Source organism: Nanorana parkeri, unplaced genomic scaffold (assembly GCF_000935625.1).
Source record: "Nanorana parkeri isolate BGI_ZX_2015 unplaced genomic scaffold, ASM93562v1 scaffold773, whole genome shotgun sequence".
NCBI lineage: Eukaryota > Metazoa > Chordata > Amphibia > Anura > Dicroglossidae > Nanorana > Nanorana parkeri.
The window spans coordinates 270,380-294,605 of NW_017307041.1; the positions used below are offsets into that span (position 1 = coordinate 270,380).

Here is a 24,226-nt window from a genome sequence, read left to right on the forward strand (position 1 = left end):
TTACCTACAATACGCCCAAATACGCAATTTTATAATGCAACATTGCACACCTCCATGGGGTGAAGTGATGCATTCCTCCTTATCTCCCCTCCTCTCTAATCCCTCGACTAAAATGTCTCGGTCATACATAAGAAACTATTTACAGAATGCGTTGTCGTCCTCTGCGGCAGCGATGCCAACCAGCATCCACAAGTGGGCCACTCTGCTTCTCTCTCCACCAGAAGAGACCTTTGACCTCATACTGAATGGTTGGCGTCGCCTCCGCAGAGTGAGGATTTGTGAATCATGGAGGGAAATGCAATTCAAGATCATTCATAGAGCCTATTATGCCTTTGACCTGAATGTTCGAAACCCCCCCTCACCCCCCGATTGGCTAACAAGTTGCCCGAAATGCCACCTCCCATCACCTGACCTTACCCACTTACTGTGGAATTGCCCTGCCATCCAAACCTTCTGGACTAATGCGATTCAATACATGAACTCCTGCTCCGGTAGACACCGAGCGAAAACCCCAGACATATGTCTTTTCCATGCCCCAATAGCGGACTCACCATCGTCCCCCTCCTTATCGAGGTGGTAGCATTTTAGTATACTTTCCGCGAAAAAAGCTATCCTAACTGGCTGTTACCGACAGCTCCTACTACCGCCACAATGACAACACTCCTTCATCGCCTCATGTTAATGGACAAATTAGACACCATCTCCGGTCTTCTTAAGGTAGATCGTTTTTTTAACACTTGGTCCTCTTTTGTGGTATTGGAACTAACTCTGGATCAGCTCAAATCCCTTATGACCATGTTTCAATTCTCACAATGGTATCTAGAAGCGAAAATCGCTGGCACCTTAGGAGACTTAGATGTTCTATGACACTTCCCTTTCCCTCCCCGGAAAACTGTCTTGCTCTTAGTACACCCTTGATATCCCTATCACCAATATCTTATATAACATATCTCCAATTTGATATCGTGCGACATCACATATACAAATTCAACTTTTCTTCTGGTTAAATTCTCTCCTTTCTCCAATATATTCTCAACAGCTACAATTAAATCGGAGGGATTGTATTGGGGACAAGTCACCAAGAAATGTTCTCTTCCATGCTCACATAAATGGTTTCATTTCTGTATAGTTTTCCTGTACTGCATATGTAAATACAATTTCTGTGACTACTCATACGGTTGTAGATGTCTGATGTACTCATGCTGAAATGTCACTTATGTTAATTACCTTCTGTTTCTTTATGTAACTTTAATAAAAAATGACATGCTTAAAAAAAAAAAAAAAAAATGACATGCTTAAAAAAAAAAAAAAAAAAAAAAAGGGACAAGGCTGAAACGCAATATTGGATGCCCGTGTTCTTCAGGTATATTAGACTGCATGGACCCAGGAAGACTTCCAGGTGTGAACACAGTTTGCTGTGCCATCCAAAAATGCAAGTTAAAGCTCCATCATGCAAGGAAGAAGCCATATCTGAACATGATCCAGAAACGCCGTCTTCTACTCTGGGCCAAAGCTCATTTAAAACGCTGTGTTGCAAAGTGGAAAACCGTTCTGTGGTCCGTTTGAACTTTAAATTTGACCTTTTTGGCAACCATGGGCGTCGCATCCTCCAAACTAAAAAGGGGAACGGACCTTCCACCTTATCAGCGCTCAGCTTAAAATACTGCATCTCTGATGGTATGGTGGTGCATTAGTGTGTATGAAATTGGCAGCTTGCACATCTGGAAAGGCGCCATCAATGCTGAAAGATATATCCAGGTTTTAGAGCAACATATGCCTTCATCCAGATGGACTTTTTCAGGGAAGGCCTCGCATATTTCAGCAGGATAGTGCTAAACAGCATACTGCATCCAAGACAACAGCATGATTTCATAGTAGAAGAGTACAGGTGCTTAAATGGCCTGCCTGCAGTCTAGACCTTTCACCAACTGAAAATATGTGGCGCATCTTGAAAAGAAAAATACGACAAAGACCCAGGACTGTTGAGCAGTTAGATCCCTATATCAGGCAAGAATGGGACAACATTTCTCTTCCAAAACTCCAGCAAATGGTCTCCTCAGTTCCCAGACGTTTACAGAGTGTTATTAAAAGAAGAGGGGATGCTACACTGTGGTAAACCTGGCCCTGTCTCAACCTTTTTGAGACATGTTGCTGCCATCAATTTCAAAATTACCTTTTTTTTCTTAAAATTGTACATTTTCTCAGTTTAAACATTTGATACATTTTCAATTGTCTATAAAATATGGGTTTATGAGATTTGGAAATCATTGCATTCTGTTTTTATATAGATTTTACACAGCGTCTCAACCGTTTTGGAATTGGGGTTGTATTATTTTTGTTGAATATTTTTTTGTAAATCTGTTGCAAGTTTCTTTCCTAGAGATCCCACCAGTAAAAGCACCTACTTTTGCAGGCTGACAATGCTAAGCCAGGCCTTGCAATTAGCAACAGCATTGTCAGTTTTTTGGTGTGCACTCCATTTGGCTGTTGGACTGCCTATCAGGTCTGCAGTAGGCATGTGCAGACCTGATAGGCAACCAGATTATCATTAGAAGGCAGTCTAATAATGCTCCTGCTAATTGGGAAGAGGTAGCTTAGTATTTTCAGTCTGGATAGGAAGGGCAATTACTAGCTTGAACTCCAGGTAAGAAACTCTGCAACACAGTCACAAAAATGATACCCAGGAATCGGTACTAAGCCCAATGGTACCAAACCTGAAGTCAGCTCGACTGAATAAGGGGCAGTAGGATGCAAAATAGGTATTCCTAAAAAGGTAAAGCAGGAATGGGGACAAACCACCACCCTAGACTGGTGCATTTAAACACCAGAAGGCAAGAGAATGAGCAAGACCCATCCCCTAAAACATCCAGTGGTGTCATTGGGGCCTGACAGAGAAGATTATGACTACATGATATAGAACATGGTACTATGAACCATCTGACATACTGCAGTCCAGCAAACATTCACAGTTGTGGAGTGAGGGGAACAAAACATAGCCAAAATGGCCAAAAGAACTCAAGTCAAGAAACCTACTCACAGTGGGATCCTTCAAAGAAACAGAGGCCAACTACTCTAGAAAACTAGACTCAAGCCCCAAGATTGGAGACAGTCCTGCCAGTGGAGTCCCTTCAGGTTGGGGAGAAAAGGACCACCCCCTAACCCTAATAGAATGAGGATTCATGCCAGGGACTGGCAGTGGGTATTTTCCTGCCAGTTAAGCAAGGGCCCACTGAACAGCCCTGCCTGTTGGAAACCAATATTTACCAAAACTAGAGACCTGTGAGGCCCCATATGGTTGAAGCTTGCAGGAGTTGGGCCCTTCAGAAGCATTCTGGCTGGGTGAGTCTAAATGCACTGACTCTTTATCGAAGGCTATCTAAGCCAGGGTGACACAAAAAGGATGAGGCTGGACACAATTTGGTACTTCGAGCAATTGCTTTAACGCAGGTGAGTTAAAAGGGGGGGGATTCCTCAAAACCCTTCTGCAGATCTTCTGCGTTCAGGCAGCAGCACACTTGGGCTGTCCATAGCGTTGCTAATGACAAGTGTCAAGAGCAGGTCTTAAGAGACAACGTCCCTCAGAGGGCAAACAAATTGGTTGCTCCTTTGACATCTCATCAGCGTCCAATGCCGTAGCCAGAGTACCCTACGCATATGTACAAACATCAGCCCCATGTGAAACAAATTTAGAGGCTTTTAACAACCGTAACCACTAAAATCACAAGATTCCAGACATATGCTCCAACCACTCTACAAAATGGGGGCCTACCCAAGTGGTGGTAGGTCCTCTTTAAAGGTATTCTACCCATTCTGACAGATCAAAATTACCACCAAACACAGGACCAACCCAGTTAATTCAAACTGGAATCTAAGGAGGGAATTCCACTTTGTCAGTGAAGTCCTTAAAAGGTGAGAACATCTTTTGGTGGTCACTATCAACATGGATCACAGACCCCAAATTTTTAAATCCTCTCTCAAAGTTGTTATGGCACACTCAGATGGGGCCCAGGACCATAAAACCACACAAGAGGAATGATTAAAAAAGTAGTTGCAGCAGAAAGATCTTTGCAGTTGCAGGAGTTCCAAAAGTCTAGAACAGCAGGCTGAAGACAGAGCAAAAAATTCCAAAAAGAAGCATAGCAAAAAAATATATACTTAAAGGCACTGAAAAAAAAAAAAAAAAGTAGCACGCTGAGTAGAGGAGCAGTGATACAGAGGCAAGCTTACAACTTATTTTCCAATGTCCCAATCTCCAGCTGAACTCGAGGCAGTTTAACTTGAATGTTGCTGAATTCCTTTGTCCCTCAATGGGCGATGGATAAAAAGTATTGTTTAAAAAAAACGTATAGTCAGGCACAAAGCCAATAATACTGAAAAAATATATTTAGGGTTTTCATACACGTTAGGATTCAGTCTAGCCCTTCCAGCATGACTAAAAAATAAACAGGTTATCAAAATTCCTTGCCCAGACTACAAAGAATTTTTTTTTGCGCTGGATAAAAAAAAAAAAGGGCTAGGCTTACCTGCATATTATAATATTATAGCCTTAATCTCCAGTACAATAGGGAGAGCTAAAAATGTCAAATTCTTGAGCTCTTTCGAACGCTTATGTCGTGATGATCCGAACTCAAGGGGTTTGATCTCTCTTCTCTACTACACTCTGATGTCTTCACCTCAACCCCCACAGCCCTCTTACCTTTCCAAATGGAAGACCTGGGTATCGCACTGGGAGATGAAACGTGGTCTAAGATATGGTTATCTACTAAATCGGGTTCGAGGAGTGCAAGTGCGTTGGAGATCAACTATAAAGTGCTAATGAGATGGTACATGGTCCCTGTTCGGATAGCCGCGTTTGCCCCTTCGTATTCACCTCACTGTTTTAGGGGGTTGTCCCGATTTAGGCTCCCAAGTACATATTTGTCCGGTCGTCTCACGCTTTTGGGATCAGGTGTTCTGTACACTCTCGGTCCTAGTAGGTACAACCATAATTAAAGACCCAGCTATGGCTCTCCTATAATTGGCAAACCTGATTCGCTTCCCAGTAAAAGCTTCAAACTATGTTTGCACGTACCGGCAGCTGCCAGAAGAGAAAATAGCCAAGTCATGGAAATCACCCTCTCTAACCATAACTAAAGTAAAGAACCATGTCTGCTGGGTCATGGTACAAGAAAAACGTACAGCCAAACTCACAAATACTATCCCTAAATTTGAACCGATTTGGTCTCCCTGGGCCCAGCACTACCTACCCCCCGATTTGATCTACGTCTGCCATCCATTTGACCATTTCCTGTGCTCAGTCCACTTGACCCCCGGACTCTCCTCTTTACTTCTCTTTGTATCTTTACCCCTTTCTCCCTTATTTCATTTCTTTTTCTCCTCTCTTTTTTCTCGGTTTAGGATTTTTTTCTAATTGCTTTTTATTCTATCATTGGACACTTTGGTTCCCTAGGGAACTCAATTACATTTATATTGTTTGGTTACAATACGAGACTAGCCTAATACTACATTGTTATAGTGTGCCATTTCTTTTGATTTATGTTGTCTGTACTAACATGCGACTCCATCAGTTGTACATTATGTCCATGACATTATTTTTTGTACTCATTTAACTTTTCCAATAAAAACATTTGGATGGCTTTCTAGAAAGAAGGTATCCAATTTCTCAGCGAGGTTAATGAAAAATATATTCCATCCTTCAGTGAGTTGTACCACATTATCCAAGGTCTTCCACTTCCTTGGGTCATTAGCTATAAGATAAAAGGGGCCACTCAAGCTGTTTGAAAATACCTGTTACTAGGCACCATTAAGTGGAAATATCATAATAAAAGAGTTTTGTATTATATAGGAGGTTCATTAAAACCACAGTATAGTTTTCTATGTCCTCTTGCGAGAAGAGCAAAGAGACCTGGGGATCAACTTACATTTAGACAGTTGGTATCAACTCTGTACAACCCTCAAATAAGGAGCCATCAAGTAACTCCAATGACACCATTCCTACGTTTCTTACATAGGATCTATATGGTCCCAATGAAAAAGCAAAAAAATGTCATCCCTTATTCCCTTTAGTATGTTTCAAAGATATACAAAAAGTGTCCCTTAGCACCACATTTGCTTGCATTCTCGTCAAAAGATTGCAATTTACACCTTTTCAGAAGTCACCTTTGGTCGTTCATCTAAGGAACACACAAGCTCATTTGATACAATATGCAGCTATAATAACAATGCCAGATTGAGATTTGTATTTGTCTGTGGCCCTATTGTTATTACATTTTAAAAGTTGCAATTGTTTATGGTATTAGCTCTGATACTTTGCGTTTACTTTTATTTTGTATAAGATTGCATTATTTGCACAACATTAAATGGCTAGTGCATTTTTTAGTTGACTGAATTTACATAGCAGCTGAAATTAAAAGGAGAACTAGGAGGTGAGTGATTTTCACTCAACCTCATAGTTCGAGCCGCCGTGTGACAATGAAAACGGTCACACGTGGGCTCAATAGATCAGGAAGTGAGCGAACACAAACTGTCGCTCGCCCACGTCTCGATCATGTCCCTGCAGAGAGCCGTGACTGTCACTCCTAGGCTCCCTGCAGGGATTTCCCCCCTTCCCCTGTCCGATCCTCCAGCGCTGACTGGCGGAACGGACGGGGGTGGTACAGCTGGCTATGCCTCTAGATAGGCAGAGCCAGCTGCCAATCTCAACAGTATCTCAACTGGGTGTATCTCAACAGTAATGTTGGGATCCATCCCGGGTGCGGCGGTCTCAGTATACCGTGAGCTGTAGCTCGCGATATACTGAGCTTTGGGTCATGAGAGGACACTAGTTTGTCCTCCCGTGAGCCTTAGGAGAACTATGGGGAAAAAAACACTTACCTCATAGTTCTCCTTTAAGCAAAGCAGGCAAGTGATCACCAGAGACCCAAGGTTTTTTATTGTGATACAAGCAAGAAATAAGACAAAAAAACAGAAAACTTGAGCGTGCATAACTATTCACCCTCCATAAGTCAATACTTAGTAGAGTCATCTTTTGCAGTAATTATAGCTGCATGTCTCTTGGGGTATGTCTCTATAAGCGGGGCACATCTAGCCACTGGGTTTTTTGCCCATTTTTTAAAAGGCAAAACTGTTTCAGCTCCTTCAAGTTGGATGGGTTACTCTGGTGTACAGCAATCTTTAAGTCATGCTACAGATTCTCACTTGGATGGAGGTCTTGGCTTTGACTAGGCCATTCCAAGACATTTAAATGTTTCCCCTTAAACCACTCGAGTGTAGCTTTACGGAATTGTGGAATTTCCCTGAATTTAGCGCCATTCATAATTCCTTCAATTCTGACTAGTTTGCCAGTCCCTGCCGATGAAAAACATCCCCACAGCATGATGTTGCTCCACCATGCTTCACTGTGGGGATGGTGTTCTTGGAGTGATGAGTGGTCTTTGGTTTGCACCAGACATAGCATTTTCCTTGAAGGACAAAAAGCTTAGTTTTAGTTTCATCTGACCAGAGTACCTTCTTCCATATGTTTGGTCAGTCTCCCACATGCCTTTTGGTGAACAGCAAACGTGTTTGCTTTTTTTTAATCTAAGCAATGGCTTTTTTTCTGGCCCCTCTTCCATGAAGGCCAGCTCTGTGGAGTGTATGGCTTAAAGTGGTTCTATGGACAGATATTCCAATGTCTGCTGTGGAGCTTTGCAGCTCCCTCAGGGTTATCTTTGTTGCCTCTCTGATGAATGTCCTCCTTGCCTGGTCAGTGAGTTTTGGTTGGCAGCCCTCTCTTGGCAGGTTTGTTGTGGTGCCTGACCTGTTTGGAGAGCTTATTGTTGCCGTTTACTTGGTGGTGCCCATTGCTCAGTGGTGTTGCAGACTCTGGGGCCTTTCAGAACAGATGCATATATATACTGAGATCACGTGACACTTAGATTGCACACAGGTGGTCTTTATATAACTATATATGTGACTTCTGGAGGTAATTAATTACATATGCACGCCCCACATTTGCATTTTTTATTTGTTATAATTTTTTTAAAACAAGTTATTTTCTTAAAATTTCACTTCACCATTTTTGTCTATTTTGTGTATGTCCATTACATGTAATCCAAATAAAAATTCATTTTAATTCTAGGTGGTAATGCAACAAAATGGGAAAAATTACAAGGGGGGTTGAATACTTTTGCAAGCCAATGTAGCTTTCAAAATATATACTACAATTATAAGTCTGATCTACATTAGATGTCAATACCCAAGTATCTGATTGTCCTATAACCACTGCCACAACGATATGCCTCAATACTTATTCAGACATTATTGTAACTTCTTACCTACTCTTTGACTTTGAGAAGGAACCCTGGGCACCTGCGTGGAAGCCTGTTTCATTGTACTGATGTTGGAGGCAATACGTCTGGGGGGAACGGCTCGCAGTATTGGTGTAGATGGATGGTACTCTGCAATCACACAGGTTACAAAATATGAATACGTAAAAATCAGTCAGTTTACCTGCCCTCAGGTTTTGTAAATAAACTGCTCAAAAAAATTAAAGGAACACTTTGAAAAAACATCAGATCTTATTTGGGAAAAATATCATGCTGGATATCTACTGTATACTGGACTTGGTAATGTGTTAGGAACGAAAGGATGCCACATCGTTTGTATGGAAATGAAAAATTATCAACCTACAGAGGGCTGAATTCAAAGACACCCCAAAAATCAATCAAAGTGAACAAATGATGCAGCAGGCTAGTCCACTGTGCTGAAATTTCATTGCAGCTAAAATGGTACTCAGTTTGTATGGCCCACCCGTGCTTGTATGGATGCCGGACGTCGGGGCATGCTCCTAATGAGAAGACGGATGGTGTCCTAGGGTATCTCCTCCGAGCTCTGGACCAGGGCATCACTGAGCTCCTGAACAGACTGAGCTGCAACCAGGCGGCGTCGGATGGAACGAGACAATGTCCCAGAGGTGTTCTATTGGATTTAGGTCAGGCGAGCATGGGGGCCATTCAATGGTATCAATTTCTTCATCCTCAAGGAACTGGCTGGATACTCTCGCCACATGAGGCCGGGCATTGCCGTGCACCAGGAGGTACCCAGGACCCCCTGCACCCTCGTAGGGTCTGACAATGGGTCCAAGGATTTCATCTCGATACCTAATGGCGGTCAGGGTGCCATTGTGTAGCCTGTAGAGGTCAGTGTATCCCTCCATGGATATGCCTCCCCAGACCATCACTGACCTACCACCAAACCGGTTATGCTGAGCGATGTTACAGGCAGCATAACGTTTTCCACGGCTTCTCCAGACCCTTTCCCGACGGTTACATGTGCTCAGGGTGATCCTGCTCTCATCTGTGAAAAGCACAGGGTGCCAATGGCGGACTTGCCAGTTCTGGTGTTCAATGGCAAATCTCAATCGACCTCCATGGTGCCGGGCAGTGAGCACAGGGCCCACTAGGGGACGTCGGGTCCATAGGCCATCCTCATGAAGTCTGTTTCTGATTGTTTGGTCAGAGACATTCACACCAGTGGCCTGCTGGAGGTCATTTTGTAGGGCTCTGGCAGTGCTCATCCTGTTCCCCCTTGCACAAAGGAGCAGATACCGGTCCTGCTGATGGGTTAAGGACCTTCTACAGCCCTATCGAGCTCTCCTAGAGTAACTGCCTGTGTTGTGGAATCTCCTCCATGCTCTTGAGACTGTGCTGGGAGACACGGCAAACCTTCTGGCAATGGCACGTATTGATGTGCCATCCTGGAGGAGTTGGCATGCCTGTGCAACCTCTATAGGGTCCAGGTATCGCCTCGTGTTACCAGTAGTGACACTGACTCTAGCCAAATACAACACTAGTCAAAAACTGTCAGAAAAAATTAGTAGGGGAAAAAATGTCAGTGGCCTCCACCTGTAAAACCATTCCTGGTGGTCGTCTCATTGTTGCCCATCTAGTGCACCTATTGTTAATTTCATGAACACCAAAGCAGCTGAAACTGATTAACAACCCCCTTTGCTACTTAACTGACCTGATCAATATCCCAGGAGTTTAAATGACTGGATGCTATACTCTGATTAAAAAGTGTTCCTTTAATTTTTTTGAGGAGTGTACTTTGAAATAGGATGTTGACTTAACAAAAAATCCCTTCCTTGGAATTCATTAGGAAACCCAGCGTCAGAAATTTTGAGACATCTGGGTTATACTGGTGCCAATATGAAAAATGGGCACTGGCAAACAAAAAGATGTTAGACAGTCAGGTATAACCCCTCCCACTGCCATCATGCTTCAGTTTTGTGGAAAAGCAAAAGTAACAGTTGATCTTAAGACAGAGGGGTAGGACCTGTGTGCCTTAACAAACACCAAGAAAATAATTTTACATCAAGTCAAAAATCCTTTTTTTTTTTTAGGGGTATCAAGAGGAAAAACCAGTAGTGTTGTGTACCCACAGAAAAACAAAGGTAGTGATGATTCACTTAAAAGATGGGGATATGTAAATAAAAATGCTTGATGTCGACAGAGCCCAGAAAATCTCCTGAATAGAGGGAAGCAATGACTGACCTGGTGGATTCCATGCAGAATTTTTACACTAAAATTAAAATGGAGTGATTTTAAATGCAGAATGGAGCATATGTTTGAGTAAAAACTAGGGATGCAACGAAATTTTGGCCGCTGAAACATATTGGCCGAAAATTGCACTTTTGGCAAAATGCCGAAAGTACCATCTTTCGGCCAAAACTGGGGTGCATGCCTGGTTTCTCTCCTCCACGCTAGGTGCTGCTCTGTGTCCTCTGACACAGTGCAGCATCCAGCAGGGAGGAGAGAAACTGTCAGAGGAGGCTCGAGCGGTGCAGGGGAGGAGAACCCTGAGTGGTCAGCGTGTCACAGGAGGCATGGCTTTCCTCCAGCACCGCCTTGCTCAAATCAGGATGCAGAGCGGTGTGGAGGCGGAGACGGCCGTCAGCGCTGTCACAGGAGGCTGAACTCTCCTCCCACACCGCCCTGCTCAGCCTCCTGTGACATATCAAGATGGAGAGCGGCGGTGTGGGGGGAAGAGGCAGCTGTCAGCAGTCACAGAAGGCGGAGCCGGCGGTGTGGGGGAGGAATCAGCTGTCAAAATAGACCGAGCTCTCAACAGACTAATGCTCGAAAGTCACATCACAGGCATGCCTTCATCAGAGCAAAGACCGGGAAAGGCCTCCAAGGCATTACAAAGGATCAGTTAACGAAAAATCTTAAAAGAAAGGAAAAAATCTTGAAAAAAAGATCTTGATAAAAATGAAACAAATGTCACGTGATAAGTATTTTCTTTCCTCTGAGGAGAAAAGGCATCCATTCTCTTAGGACACTAGCAAAAACCTGAATCATTATGGGAGTAGCAAGGGTTATACAGCTTTTTTTTGCTAGTGTCCAATTCTCCTGTACGTCCACTTCTGACTGTGTCTCTGAGGGCCTGTTCACATGAGATCAGGTCCTGATCAGCAGACGTGGAGCTGCTGATGCATTGCGTTTTTGGCTGTGTTTTGGCCGCCTTTTGGATGCGTTCCAGCAAAAAAAAAATATATATATATATTTTATTTTTTTTGCTGGAGTGGGGCTGTTAGTATGTTAGCTGCAGCGCAGTGCGTGTTTGACGCGTTTGTGACGCGTTTGCGTATCCGTTCCGTTTCCGGACCTGACAAAATGTGACATGCAGTATTTTTTCTGTCGTAAGCTGAACGGACTGCGCACGTGAGAACTGGAGCCCATAAAACACATAGGGATACATTGGGATGCATTTTGAGTGCAGAAGCGTACGGAGCCGGTCAGCACACAAAACGGACGTCGTGTGAACAGGCCCTAAATGAACGATAAAGAAATGTAATTTCCAAACTGCTACATCTGCATCAGCAGATGCAGGGGGCCTGGAGTTGTCCTGTTAACCCACTGTATTTCTTAAAGGAAACATCTGTCAAGGTAATATGTAGGCTGCCATGCTGACCTACCCTGAAAATGCTTGTTGCCTAGCAGTCAAGCCGATTTAATAATTTCTGTACTTTAAGTGACTGCCTAAAACAGCATGTTAATTCATAAATAATTACTTCACTTTAATTGCTTGCCATGCTTGTTCCAAGTAACTTAGAAAGCAATGAAAACATGCTACTTGAGTTAACAATATCTGCTATGGCAATTAAAACACCAGATTTTTTTTTTTGAATAACCATTACAGCAATTGTTAGGCACAAACACTTTACTGACTGAAAACCAAGGGTTATACTGCCACCTACAGGAGAATTGGACATTAGGCACATAGAAACTGAAGGCCAGCTTCATAGAAGCTATAATCCCTCCATTCCTACACCTGCTAATTTGAAGCAAGCAGTCAAAAGACTAAAAATAGTATATGAGCGGAGAGAGCTGTGTCCTTCAATGTACTCCAAGAAAATAATTTCACAGGGATTTTCTCTATGGGTCATTGAGAGACACAGTTTTATAGTAATAAGCAACAATTGGGCATCACAAAAGCAATCCAAATATAGGAGTGGGCACACCAAAACAACACAGGTGAACCAGCCCAACCTATAACAAGGGGAAAATAACGGCATTAAACGCACACTTTCAGAACTTGTTGGCCGAAACTGATCGATGATTTCGTAGATACATCAGATACATTTGTAGGTAGATACATCAGCCTCGAAAAACTTGAATGCGTGAACAGAAAACCAGTTTGCAGCCTTACAGATCTGAGAAACAAAAGTCTGCTAAAGAAAAGCCCAAGGAATACTCACTGCTCTAGTGGAATAGGTTTAATGGACAAGGAGGCACTTAATCTCACAACTTGTAGGCCTGCACAACAACCTATCCAATCCACTTAGAAATAGTGGATCTGGATGGACTCTTAGGACACTCTGGAATAACAGTTAACCTAAAATAAGCAGTGGCCAAAACCTGACGGGCCTCCACACATCCAGACAATGGAAAGAAATCTCAATGGGGTGAATGATGGAAAGAAAAAATGTAACATAAAATTCTCCATAAGGTTAAAAGCAGAGGCCAACTTATGCAAAAAGGTGGTTCTTGGTCTCAAAACAACTTTCTATTTGAGTAAAATCAAATAGTGCTCGTTATAGGACAACGCTGATTGCTCAGAGGAGACTTTTGGAATAACAACATAATGGATATGTCCCACACAGGTGCAAACAGGGGGATCTTTGGAACGTCAACAATAATAGGCTTAAATCCCCAGTAGGAGAGGGAGTTGAACAGGGGGAGCAACTCATGCAGTTTTAAAAAGAAAGTATGAATTTTTAGCAAGAGGACATTGAAAAAGAACAGACAGGGCAGACACCTAACCCTTGAGTGCAAAAGGCTATTACAATTTTCTACCCCAACTGGGGGAAAGAAAGAATAGGGTCTGCCAAAAAGATGTGTGGGCAACAAACCCAAAAGCCACCACCAGGTAAAAGGAATGGAATACATTTTGTGGAATGTAGATTTACAAGTTTTAAGCAAGGTCAGAACAACAAGACTTTTGTCTTACCTGTTAAATCAATTTCTAAGAGTAGGACATCAGTGTCCAGGGACTAGACACTGGCCTGTGCAGCCTGATGCCTCAATCATGGCAACAAACTGTCCCATAAACAGGCACATAGTATGGAAGATTTTGCTCTCTAAGGCAAAAAACGAAAACAAATAACAATGTACCCCTGATAGGGCAATAGACATGAGGGGAGCAAGCCAGAAGGTGTGCTAACAAATAGACCATCTGGAGCAGAGTCCATGGGGAAATCTCTGGCAAACCCTCTCGCCAACTGGTAGCTGTGGAACTGGACAACACTTTCCCCCCGGACTCTTTGCACCGGGAACTGTCCCAATTTGGAGCCCCAGCATCAACCCCCTTCCCGCGCACATGTTGAGTTAAGTATTTCACCACAAAGTAGAGTAGCAACATTTGGCATTACACCACTGCGAAGGCACCGCCAGCACTGAGCTTCACTTACTTTGGACAACCATTCCCCTGAAGAGGTCTTCAGGGACAGGATCACAACAGTGTGGATATGCCACCGCCCTGGACTTCCATAGTACCCTGTGGCTAATCCAACATGCGCAGCTATAAGATGGAAGGGATTATAGCCTCAAAAACTTTGGCCTTCTTTTTCTATGTGCTTAGTGTCTATTTCACCTGAAGGTGGCAGTATTATCCTTAGTTAATTATGATCATAAAGCTGTGTCCCTCAAATGGACAATAGAGAATGTGTGTTATTCGCGTGATTGTCAGATGCACATAAACCATGGAAAGCCTGAAAAAAAGAACATTAATGCTGCCACTGCATCTAAGAGCTGGTAAGCTGAAATAAATAAAATCTTTGTTTTTGGCTGTACATACAATTTAACATTAAAAGAAATGCAAACACTTTGTAAAAGCATGTTTTGACATAAATTTACACCTGGAATAACCAGAAATTTACTTACGAGGAGGCCTGGACTGCTGCGTTGACCAGTGAGCTGTTGGTCGTACAGGTGCTACAGGACCTGGATTATAAAATGCTCGGGCCGCTGGCTAAAATTAAACAGAACAGTCTGTTAATGTACATTTACTGAAGTGCATTACACTGAAAGCATATACTATTTTTAATTTGTGTCTATGAAACAGAAGCAGCACATGAATTCTGTATTTAAAGTGTCACTAAACTCATGAGTTAAATCTTAAAAATGCATTCAATTCCATTAACGAATAACAAAAATGTATCTTATTTGTGCATCAGTTGGCTGTAGATCCTCAAATCATCTCTGAATTGGTGCTGACACTGTCCTTCCTTCTGGAGGGTGGCCACTTTTGCTCCCTCCCATGATGGACTACAATCTCTTGTTTAGTTTACTAATTTGTATTGAGATTGTAGTCCATCAAGGGAGGAACTTGGAGCGGTGGCAACTTTACAACACACACAGGGACCATGGGGAACAAAAGTAGCCACCCTCCAGAAGGAAGGACAGTGTCAGCACCAATTCAGAGATGATGCAATTCACTGCAATTTTGATGAAGGCTCTGACTGGTCCCATGAAGTTTATGGCGATAGCTCTTACCACATAGGACAATTTACCACTTTCAATTTTCACATCAAAAATATTAGTCAACATTAATAATACTATAATAGTCTGGTACAATAAAATCTTTTTCTTGGAGTCCTTGGAGGGACACAGCTCTGAAGAATTCTGAGATGTAGGGTTATGCTGCGGCTTCCCAGAAGAAATGTGCACTAGGAAAAAAAAATGAGAAGCCTGCCACTTTAAAAGGACATAACCACTCCCACCTGCCAGTTTTAGCAAGGCGTATGAAAGGGAATGAGGGGAGGGAGCTGTGTTTTACTCAATGGGTTAAAAGGATTACGGTAAGACCAAAATCCTATCTTTCATAAATTGAGGGACACAGCTCTGAAGAATTCTGAGGCATGGGGACATTGAAATGAAAGGCCAAAATCACCTTGGGTAAAAAGTAAACACATGGTGTTAAAACAACCTTGTCCTTATGAAGAAGGAAATAGGGTTCTTCACAAAATAAAACAGACAACTCGGAAACCCATCTAGCAGAGGTAATCGACACAAGAATGGGAACCGTTTTGAATGGCAATGGCAAAGACAAATACATTTCTCAGATAGTTTCAAAAGGACGTTTTTATAGAACAGATAAAAGGAGACCTAACAGGAGGAACCTCATGTAGAACTCCCTGAATAAAAAGGTATTAGAAGCCAGAGGATGTTAAAAAAGGACTGACAAGGCAAATATCTGACCCTTAGGGTACTTCGAGCTAAATGTTGATCTACCCCAAGATAAAAGGAAAGACAAAATTTGCACTATAGCAAAGCACAAACCCCAAGGACTCGCATCAATGAAAATAAACCTTCAATATGCGGGGATAAATCTTACGAGTAGAAGATCTACTAGCCTTAAATATAGTCAGAATAACAGATTCTGAAATGTCTTTGCCTTTCAAACACTTGGGTTTCAACAGCCACAGGCCATTAAAGCCAGCGAAAAGCAGGGTGGAAGATTGGCCCCTGAAAAAATAGATTCGGTTTATCTGGAACAAGCCAGGGATCGTCTGCCAACAGATAAACCAAAACGACATACCACACCCTGTGAGGCCAATCTGGAGTGACGAGAATGACTGGAATTCCTTTGTGTTGTATCCTGTGAAGAAGCCCAGTTAACGGCGTTAGTGGAGGAAAAACATACATTAGTGTGTACTGATCCCACGGAGCTACTGAGGCATCCACTGCATCCGCCTTTGGCTCCCTCGCTCTGGATACAAATCTGTCCACTTTCTTGTTGTTATGAGAAGCCAGAAGTATCACATCTGACATTCTCCAGCGGTGACAAAGTTGTTGAAACACCCAGATTCAGACATCTGCTGAGAAAGTCAGCTGGCCAGTTTTTTACTCCTGGACAGGTGCACAGCTGAAATCACTGAAACCTAAAAGCTCTGCCCAATCTAAGGTTGAATGTACTCCCGCCGACACACTCCTGGTGCCTCCTTGATAGCACCAGGGATGCATGCCATCACCATAGCACTGTTTAAATCCGAATCAGACACCCAGACTGAAGACAGGTCCAAGACCTGTCTTCAGTCTGGCGTCCGTCATGACATTCTTCCAAGTTATGGAAAGAAATTACTTGCCCATTGTCAAAATAGGGGACGTCAACCACCACGACAGAGACATCTTGGCCAGGGCACACAATCTGATCATCTTGTCCAGCAATAGAGGATCTTTGTCCCACACTGGAGGAACCAAAACTCTCATGCAAGTTCTCAGACAGGAATGGCGATGGGACAGAAGCGGCCAAATTCGATCTTGCAATTTTAATAGTTTGCTCTGAGGAAGAAACGCCTTTGCTTGAGAGGTATCAAACAGAAGACCAGGTGATGTGACAGAACCAGGGACAATTTCCCTATGTATGTTCACAATCCACTCAAAATTCTCCAAGGTTGGCAGTATCATTGAGACATTGAGTTCCAGAGTCTGAAGAGATTGTTTTTGAAGTAAAAGGTTGTCTAAGTATCTAATAATCAGAATTCCCTTGCCAAAGAAAGAGTACTAGAGCCAGAGCTAGGACCGTTGTAAAAAACGCTTGGAGCTGAAGCTAGGCCCGAAGGAAAGAGCCATAAAGTAATGAAGTTCGCATATAGCAAAACAAAGAAAACGTTGATGAGCCGAAAAAAAGTGAATGCATAGATACGTATCCTTCATATCTATAGAAACCAAGAAATCTCTTTGAAGAAGAGATGCGACAACAGATCGTATATGGATTCCATCTAGGTTTTTTTAACACGAACAGACGCATTAAGATATTTTAAATCCAGAATAGGACAAAGACCCCCATTTGATTGGGGAACCGTAAACAGATTTGAGTAAAAACCTTGAAAACCTTCTGTCAAGGAATGGGAATAACACCCTGATCTAACAGACCTTGAACTGCACAAAAAAAAGTCCATCTGACATTGTTGAGACATTGGAAGCCGAGACGCAAAACATTTTACATAGTAGAAGAAAAGTTAGCTCTTTTCAGAAAAGGCGAAGAATCGCTTGATAAGTCAGTAGTTGTGGTGTTATAAACTGACACTGTATTGGCATATTGTAAAACAGAGACAGGGGACCTAGTATTGTATGTAATGCTACTGTGAAGCAGATATCACAGCAATTAAAGAGGATTTCCCAGTAGTTACAGTATGATAATCCTTTTTAGTAGTAGACATATTTGTAAACACTACTAGCGTCATTGCCACAGATTCCTAATACACTACTCACAGCCCCAGCAGTGTCAGGTGAGAAAGAGGAAATGTCGATGAACTTCCTGGTTACTGCAGATCAATATGGCACGAAGACAATGTGACACGAAGAAAAAGGTTTCTTTTGAGGACTTAAGGCATTAGGAACTTTCAGTCAATATATATTCTTGTTTGCGAGCCGCAGCCTTAACATTGTGAAGCTGTCCCGATCTCCAGAAATGCCCTCGCATGGGCGTGCATGTTCAGTTGAATTTTAATTGCATCACTACTCAAAGTCCCGGCCTCTTAAAGAGGCATCAGGAAATTTAAAAAAGGTGACAGACGCCAGTAAAGACATCATACAGGGACATCAACACAAGGGAGAAAGATTTTTTATATACAAAAAATAATTACATAATTAAATAATTTTTCAATACATAAAACACTTCTTTAAATGTACATCATTAATAGCTCTATTTTGTCATAATCCTCAGATATAAAAAAAAAACTGTCCTGACCGAATATTTGCAGAAAGATCATGGATCAAGTCCGGGCACCGCAGGATGAGTCGTAAGTACTGAGACCAGAGACAACCTGCCTCTTGAAGACTAGCAGCCCTCGGTAGCAGAATCTCTTCCATGACTTAAACTAAAATAATAATAAAGCAGAAGAGAAGGAGACATCCATTCTCCTGATGGCACCAAGCAAAAATGGCAGGTGGGAGGGGTTATGTCTTTAAAGCAGCAGGTTTTTATGTTTGTGTGCCTACAGTAGTGTCCATTTCTCCTAGAGGCAGCAGCATAACCCTACGTCTCAGATTGTTCAGAGCTGTGTCTCTCAATGGATGATAGGGAAATAAGAAGCAGCAAATCAAATTTTATCTGGTATTTCACTAAAAACAGGCCCACAGGTTACACTAAAGATGTTCCTAATCTGGCCTAAAAGTCTCTAAAAAGGTAACTATAGGGTTGAAGTACTGGAGCTTAGTGGTGCCTGCAAGTATCTGTGTCTTTACATTTGCTCCTGTGAAGCCGGTGGCATCCTAGCTCTAGGCTGCGCTTGGTGCCATAACTTCAGTTGATGCTTTATTTTTTATAACGGGCCTATATATAATGCCAATATACTCAGCCCTTTACATACTGTACATTCACAGCAGTCCCTGCCCTCATGGAGCTTACAATCTACAGACCCTATCTTACATGCGTACATACATACACGGACACACATACTAGGACAGATTTAGACAGGAGCCAATTATGTCTTTGGAGTATGGAAGGAACCCAGAGTACCTAGAGGAAACCCATAGAAACACAGAGAACATATAAAGGCCATACAGATTATATCCTGGCTAGGATTCAAAGCAACGATGCCAATGCTGCAAGGCGCAATAGAGAAAAAGCTCTGTCCCACCTCCCATCCATTAACTGTCAAATGCCATAGCCTCTACTACTCATTACAATTCTGTCATTTGACAATTGAATGGCAAGGGATAGGGCTGAATTTGACTTAGGGAGAAGTGGAGGCCCTTTGTAGAGACTACAGGACTTAGGTTCTAAAGGTAGTGTGTTAAAAGGAGAACTATGAGACGAGTGATTTCCACTCACCTCATAGTTCTAGCGGACCTGTGACAATGAAACTGTCACAGGTCGGCTCAGTAGATCGGGAGGTGAGCGAACACATACCGGGTTCGCTCACCTCTCGATCCTGTCACGGCTCTCTGCCGTGACAGGGGGAGGGGCTGGATTCCCCTCTCCGATCTGCCAGCGCTGACTGGCGGAACGGACGGGGGAGGGGGCGGGTACAGCTGGCTCTGCCTCTAGATAGGCAAAGCCAGCTGACACTCACGCAGCTGGGCGGATCCCGTCGTCTAAGTCGGGATCCGCTCCGGCGTCTCAGTATACCGCAAGCTGTATCTCGCGGTATACTGAGCTTAGAGTAACGGGAGGACGCTAGTTTGTGTCCTCCCGTTACCCTAAGGAGAACTGTGGGGAAAAACACTGACTCCATAGTTCTCCTTTAAAGTGCAGCCTTCCTTTAGATGCTTCTATCACTAGCAGCACAATATAAACAAAAGCCACTGAAAGCATTACCTGGGGCATAGCAGGAAGGAAGTAGCTTGTAGGCTGTTGGAATTGGCCGAGCATGGGACCGGGCAATGCTCTCATCGTTGCTAGCCTCTGCATATACTGATTGGTGAGAATCGCTTTCCTCTCCTCTTTCCGTTGAGCCAGTGCTACATACAGAGGCTTTGTGCTTACAATTCGTCCATTCATTTCAGTTACGGCCTTAGTTGCCTCTTCTGGAGAAGAAAAACAGACAAACCCAAAGCCCTTGCTGTGTCCTCCCTCCGTCATCACCTGAAGTTGAAAATGAAAAATTTGCCTTTACTTTCTTTACATAGTTCACCTGTCAAACAGAAGGCCAGAAGACTGCATTTCATGTGGCCCTTGCACCTCTCCTGCAGTTGAAGCAACCCCCTCGTCCCTGCCCCCACCTTGTCTCAGCAGCAGAGAGGAGGACATTACACTTTGGATATACTGACTAGGGATGCACTGATACCGATATCAGTGTAAATACTGGGCACTCTCATGAGTACTCATGAAAATGCCCTGATACCAACCGCTCATACCGACGCTTTGAATTTTAAAACCTTAGCCATCACTGTAAACAGGTGACAGGCTTTACAGGAAGGCTGCCAAGGTCCCCGCAGCCTTCCTGTAAATAGTGGCGCCCATTTACACTGCCAGCAGCAAATCTCCTCTTTCCTGTAGATTCCTGCTGCCCTCACTCACCAAGACTGTCCAGGACCCCTGGTGAATCCAAACAGCCCTCCTAAGACCCTGCACAGCCCACCATAGATCCCGCACAGCCACCTGAGAGTCCATACAGCCCTCCTTAGAACCTGCACAGCCTAACATGGACCTCGCACAGCCCACCTGGGAGTCCGCACAGCCCAGTATAGGCCCCACAGAGCCAACCTGAAACTCCATAAAGCCCAGCATAGACCACACACAGCCCACCATAAAACCTGCAGAGTCACCCGAGTGTCCGCACAGCCCACCATAGAACCTGCAGCCACCCAAGAGTCCGCACTATTACACTAATTGCCATTATTTTTCCTAGACTTCTATTTTCAGAGCTAGTTATTAAGTTATTACTAAAACCAGCAATAAATGAATGCAGAGGCAATTATTTAATATGATAAAGAGTAGATACATTCATATAGTCTTACAGATACAAGCGGCCCTTTGAGGGCAACCATAACGCTGATATAGTAGGTACAAACAAAACGTTGAAAACACATTAACAAGTTTCAGTCCTTTCTTTTCTGTCAAATAGCAACTCAATGTATTCTCTCTCTACAATGTTTAAAAATTAAAGAGAGCTCCAGCAAATAAAATAATTGAAAAGGGTAGTGGGAGGCAAGTGTAATGTGCCAATTACACTTGCTTCCATGTTGTACCTCAATGTTGTCCAGCTTTATAAAAACGATGACTGGAGAGCAGCAGTACCATTTGCTCAAGGCCACAGGTCTGTGCACTTACTTCCTGACCTTGATTTTTTTTTTTTTTTTTAAGACTGAGGTTTAGTAAAAATTTGATTTTTTTAACTTTGACAGTGAAATTCGTGTCTTGGAGTACAGTACATAGCCAATTCAGAGACCATTGGGTAATATGCAGGTATCAGGTGATTAGACAATTGCCAGAGCTGTGAGGACCCTCATATAACCCCTCCCACTCTCAGAAATCCTCAGTTTTATAGCATGCAATAGAGGACATAGAGAGGGGAGGGTGCTGTGTCCTGTACTATACTCCAAAAAATTGATTTTATTGGCAAGTCAAAAATCGTATTTTCTTGATTGTACAAGACACAGGCAATTCACAGATGACTGTGATGTCCTAAAGCAATAAATCAGAGGGGTGGGCAACACAACAAACAGATAACAGCCTGGAGCTTCCTACGGCCAAAGCCCCAAACCTCCACCTGTTATGAAACTTAGCAAATGTGTGCACAGAAGACAAAGGTGGCAGCCTGAAGGTGCCCACACACCTTACGATAATCGTGCGATAATTGCAGGAAATCCCGCGATCGTACGATTATCGTAAGGTGTGTGGGAGCCGTGCGACCTCTGCTACTGTAAGATCGCACGACTTTTATCTTAGGAACATGTTCGAAAACCCGCTGAGAATCGTATGATTTTCGGCGGGTGTGTAGCATGTTCGTAAGATAAAAGCCAGAAGGGCCGCTGTGCGCAAGCGCACACTGCCCGCTCGGCATTGCAGTCATCGGAAGCCGGCCCCTCAGCGGGGCAGGCTTGCGATCATCGCAAGTACGATCTGCCTGTCCAAGATAGGCAGATCGTACGTTTTTTTCATTCACCTTAACAAGGTAAGCAAACTACATACATATCCCTCAGTAGAGAGGAGACATCCATCATCAAAGGGCACTTGCTGTCATCTCTGAATTGCCTACATTCTGTACATTATTGTCATGAAAGTTTTTTTGTGGCAATACAGCACTAAACACATTAGACACGTGTATTGGTGTGTATCCCCATAACGTCTGATTCTTGTGAAAATCTTCCCCTTACAGCTGCCATATATTACACTCAGCGGTGCTGTGAGATACGTCAGAGAAAGTAGTCTGTTAGAAGCTACTGTGTAAAGTTGTTCCGCTGGTACGGCCCATCTGCTTGTAAAGCAGATCTCTCATGAAAAGAAAAAAAAACTGCTCTCGGGTATAAAGTGCAGGTACCTTTATGTGCAGTAGCCTCAATGCTCACTTATTATGCCTCCATATCAGGCCATTCTGATGGGCAAAGCTCTGGCATATCCTGGTAGCTTGGAATCCTATGGTCACCTCCTGCAGGTACAAACTGGCCAGTAAGGTAGCGCATCAAAAGTGATGGGCAAATAGAGATGTGTCTGAGGCATGAAGGTAGGCCTGGACACTGCCAGAAGTATCAGAGCTTTGCCAGTCACAACAGCCCATTATTCTGGTGTAATGACAGCGTTTGCAGGCTGCACAGTTTATGTGCATGCACCTATGACATCAGTTTATTTTCCTTTAACTGATAAATTCCCAACATTTCACATTCAGCAGGATTACCTTTGCACTGGTAATGGTGCCATATGGAGAAAACTCTTTTCGGAGTCTTTCATCATCAATACCATCATCCAGGTTCTTTACATACAAGTTCACTCCCTGTAGTATATAAAATGTGTAGAGACATTGTTACCGAGTCACAAGCAAAAGATGTAAAGATAAAACAAATATATAAAAATCAAGCCCAGGCTTATTAAAACTGGAAAAAAAACCAGAGCATCCCCAAGACATACAAAACTGTTGGACAATTTAACGCTTCAGCATCATCAAAATGCAAATATCCATTTTGGGTCAGGTGATCCGGTAAGATCATTGCAGAATTTAACACTGTGTTTCTTAGTGCTAGTTACTAATGTAAAGATTTTTTTGTTCAACTTATGGCAGGAACACAATAAAAGCTTTTTCTTACCTGATATCTACTAATCCGCTCTTGCTTGATCTGCTCAAACCTGCGTTTGAGTTCAGTCTGACGTTCTATCCGCTTCTGAGCTCTTCCTACGTAAACCATGCGCCCGTTTATATCTTTGCCATTCATTTCAGCAACTGCCTATCCCAGAGCAAAAAAAAACAAACACTTTCCTTTGACATAATGTACACACAATTGCGTATATGTACATTTTAGAGGTGTGTTTGTCCCTTTACACATATGTATGAAAGGTTATTGGACTTTACGTAGCTAGGACTTTACTGGGCTGGTGGCTATATTTGAGACAAATGCATACCCAGCGTACAAAAAGGCATTATTTTCTTTTAGAAACAAAACTGATTTACTTACTTTCTGTGCTTCCTCGTGATTTCCAAAGTTGACAAATCCAAATCCACGAGACCGGCCATTATCATCCATCATTACTTTTACACTTAACGTGCTTCCTACAAAATAAAATCATTTCTATAAAATGCCAGGTGCTTTTGCACTCACTTTTTCCTTTATTTCATTCTTTAAAAAAATGGTAACTGTATGTGCCTTTATATAACCTTTTTTTTCTCAGTTTGATCTGTTCAGCTTCATCTGTTCAGCTTCATTGACAGTAATGTGAATGATTCACTCTTTCACCAAGGAGTGTACAGTTGTTAAAATACTATATTTCCTATTAAACGAAACTTGGAGGGAGACCCTATTTAAAATAATGCATCGGGCCTATGTGGCGTACTTTCTTCCAGCCGGAGCGACGGTGCAGCATCTGATATCGTTGTGCCCAAAATGTGGAGTTTCCTGCCCCTCATTGACCCACTGGCCGTGCCCTTCTATGGTGCATTTCTGGACATGCGTTGCCTCATATCAAAACGGTCCTGCAGTGGACCGCACGCTTAAACCCACTGCTGTACTTGTTCAGTGCTTCCAAATACTCCGCAGAGGAACCTCACTGCTCGACCCACAGGGACAGGGACTGGCTGAACATATGC

The 24,226-nt window shown here is 43.0% G+C and overlaps 1 protein-coding gene across 1 annotated transcript in view; it reads right to left on the bottom strand.

The window, feature by feature from the left end:
• LOC108793681 (embryonic polyadenylate-binding protein) overlaps window positions 1-24,226 on the bottom strand; it is a 57,941-nt gene that overhangs the window by 21,928 nt on the left and 11,787 nt on the right. The window contains exons 5-10 of the mRNA XM_018564690.1: window positions 23,598-23,692; window positions 23,232-23,369; window positions 22,826-22,921; window positions 19,807-20,073; window positions 14,424-14,511; window positions 8,316-8,438 (exon numbers count right to left, since the gene is read on the bottom strand). Of these exons, the coding sequence (XP_018420192.1) occupies window positions 8,316-8,438; window positions 14,424-14,511; window positions 19,807-20,073; window positions 22,826-22,921; window positions 23,232-23,369; window positions 23,598-23,692 (807 nt within the window). The remainder of the gene's footprint in view (window positions 1-8,315; window positions 8,439-14,423; window positions 14,512-19,806; window positions 20,074-22,825; window positions 22,922-23,231; window positions 23,370-23,597; window positions 23,693-24,226) is intronic.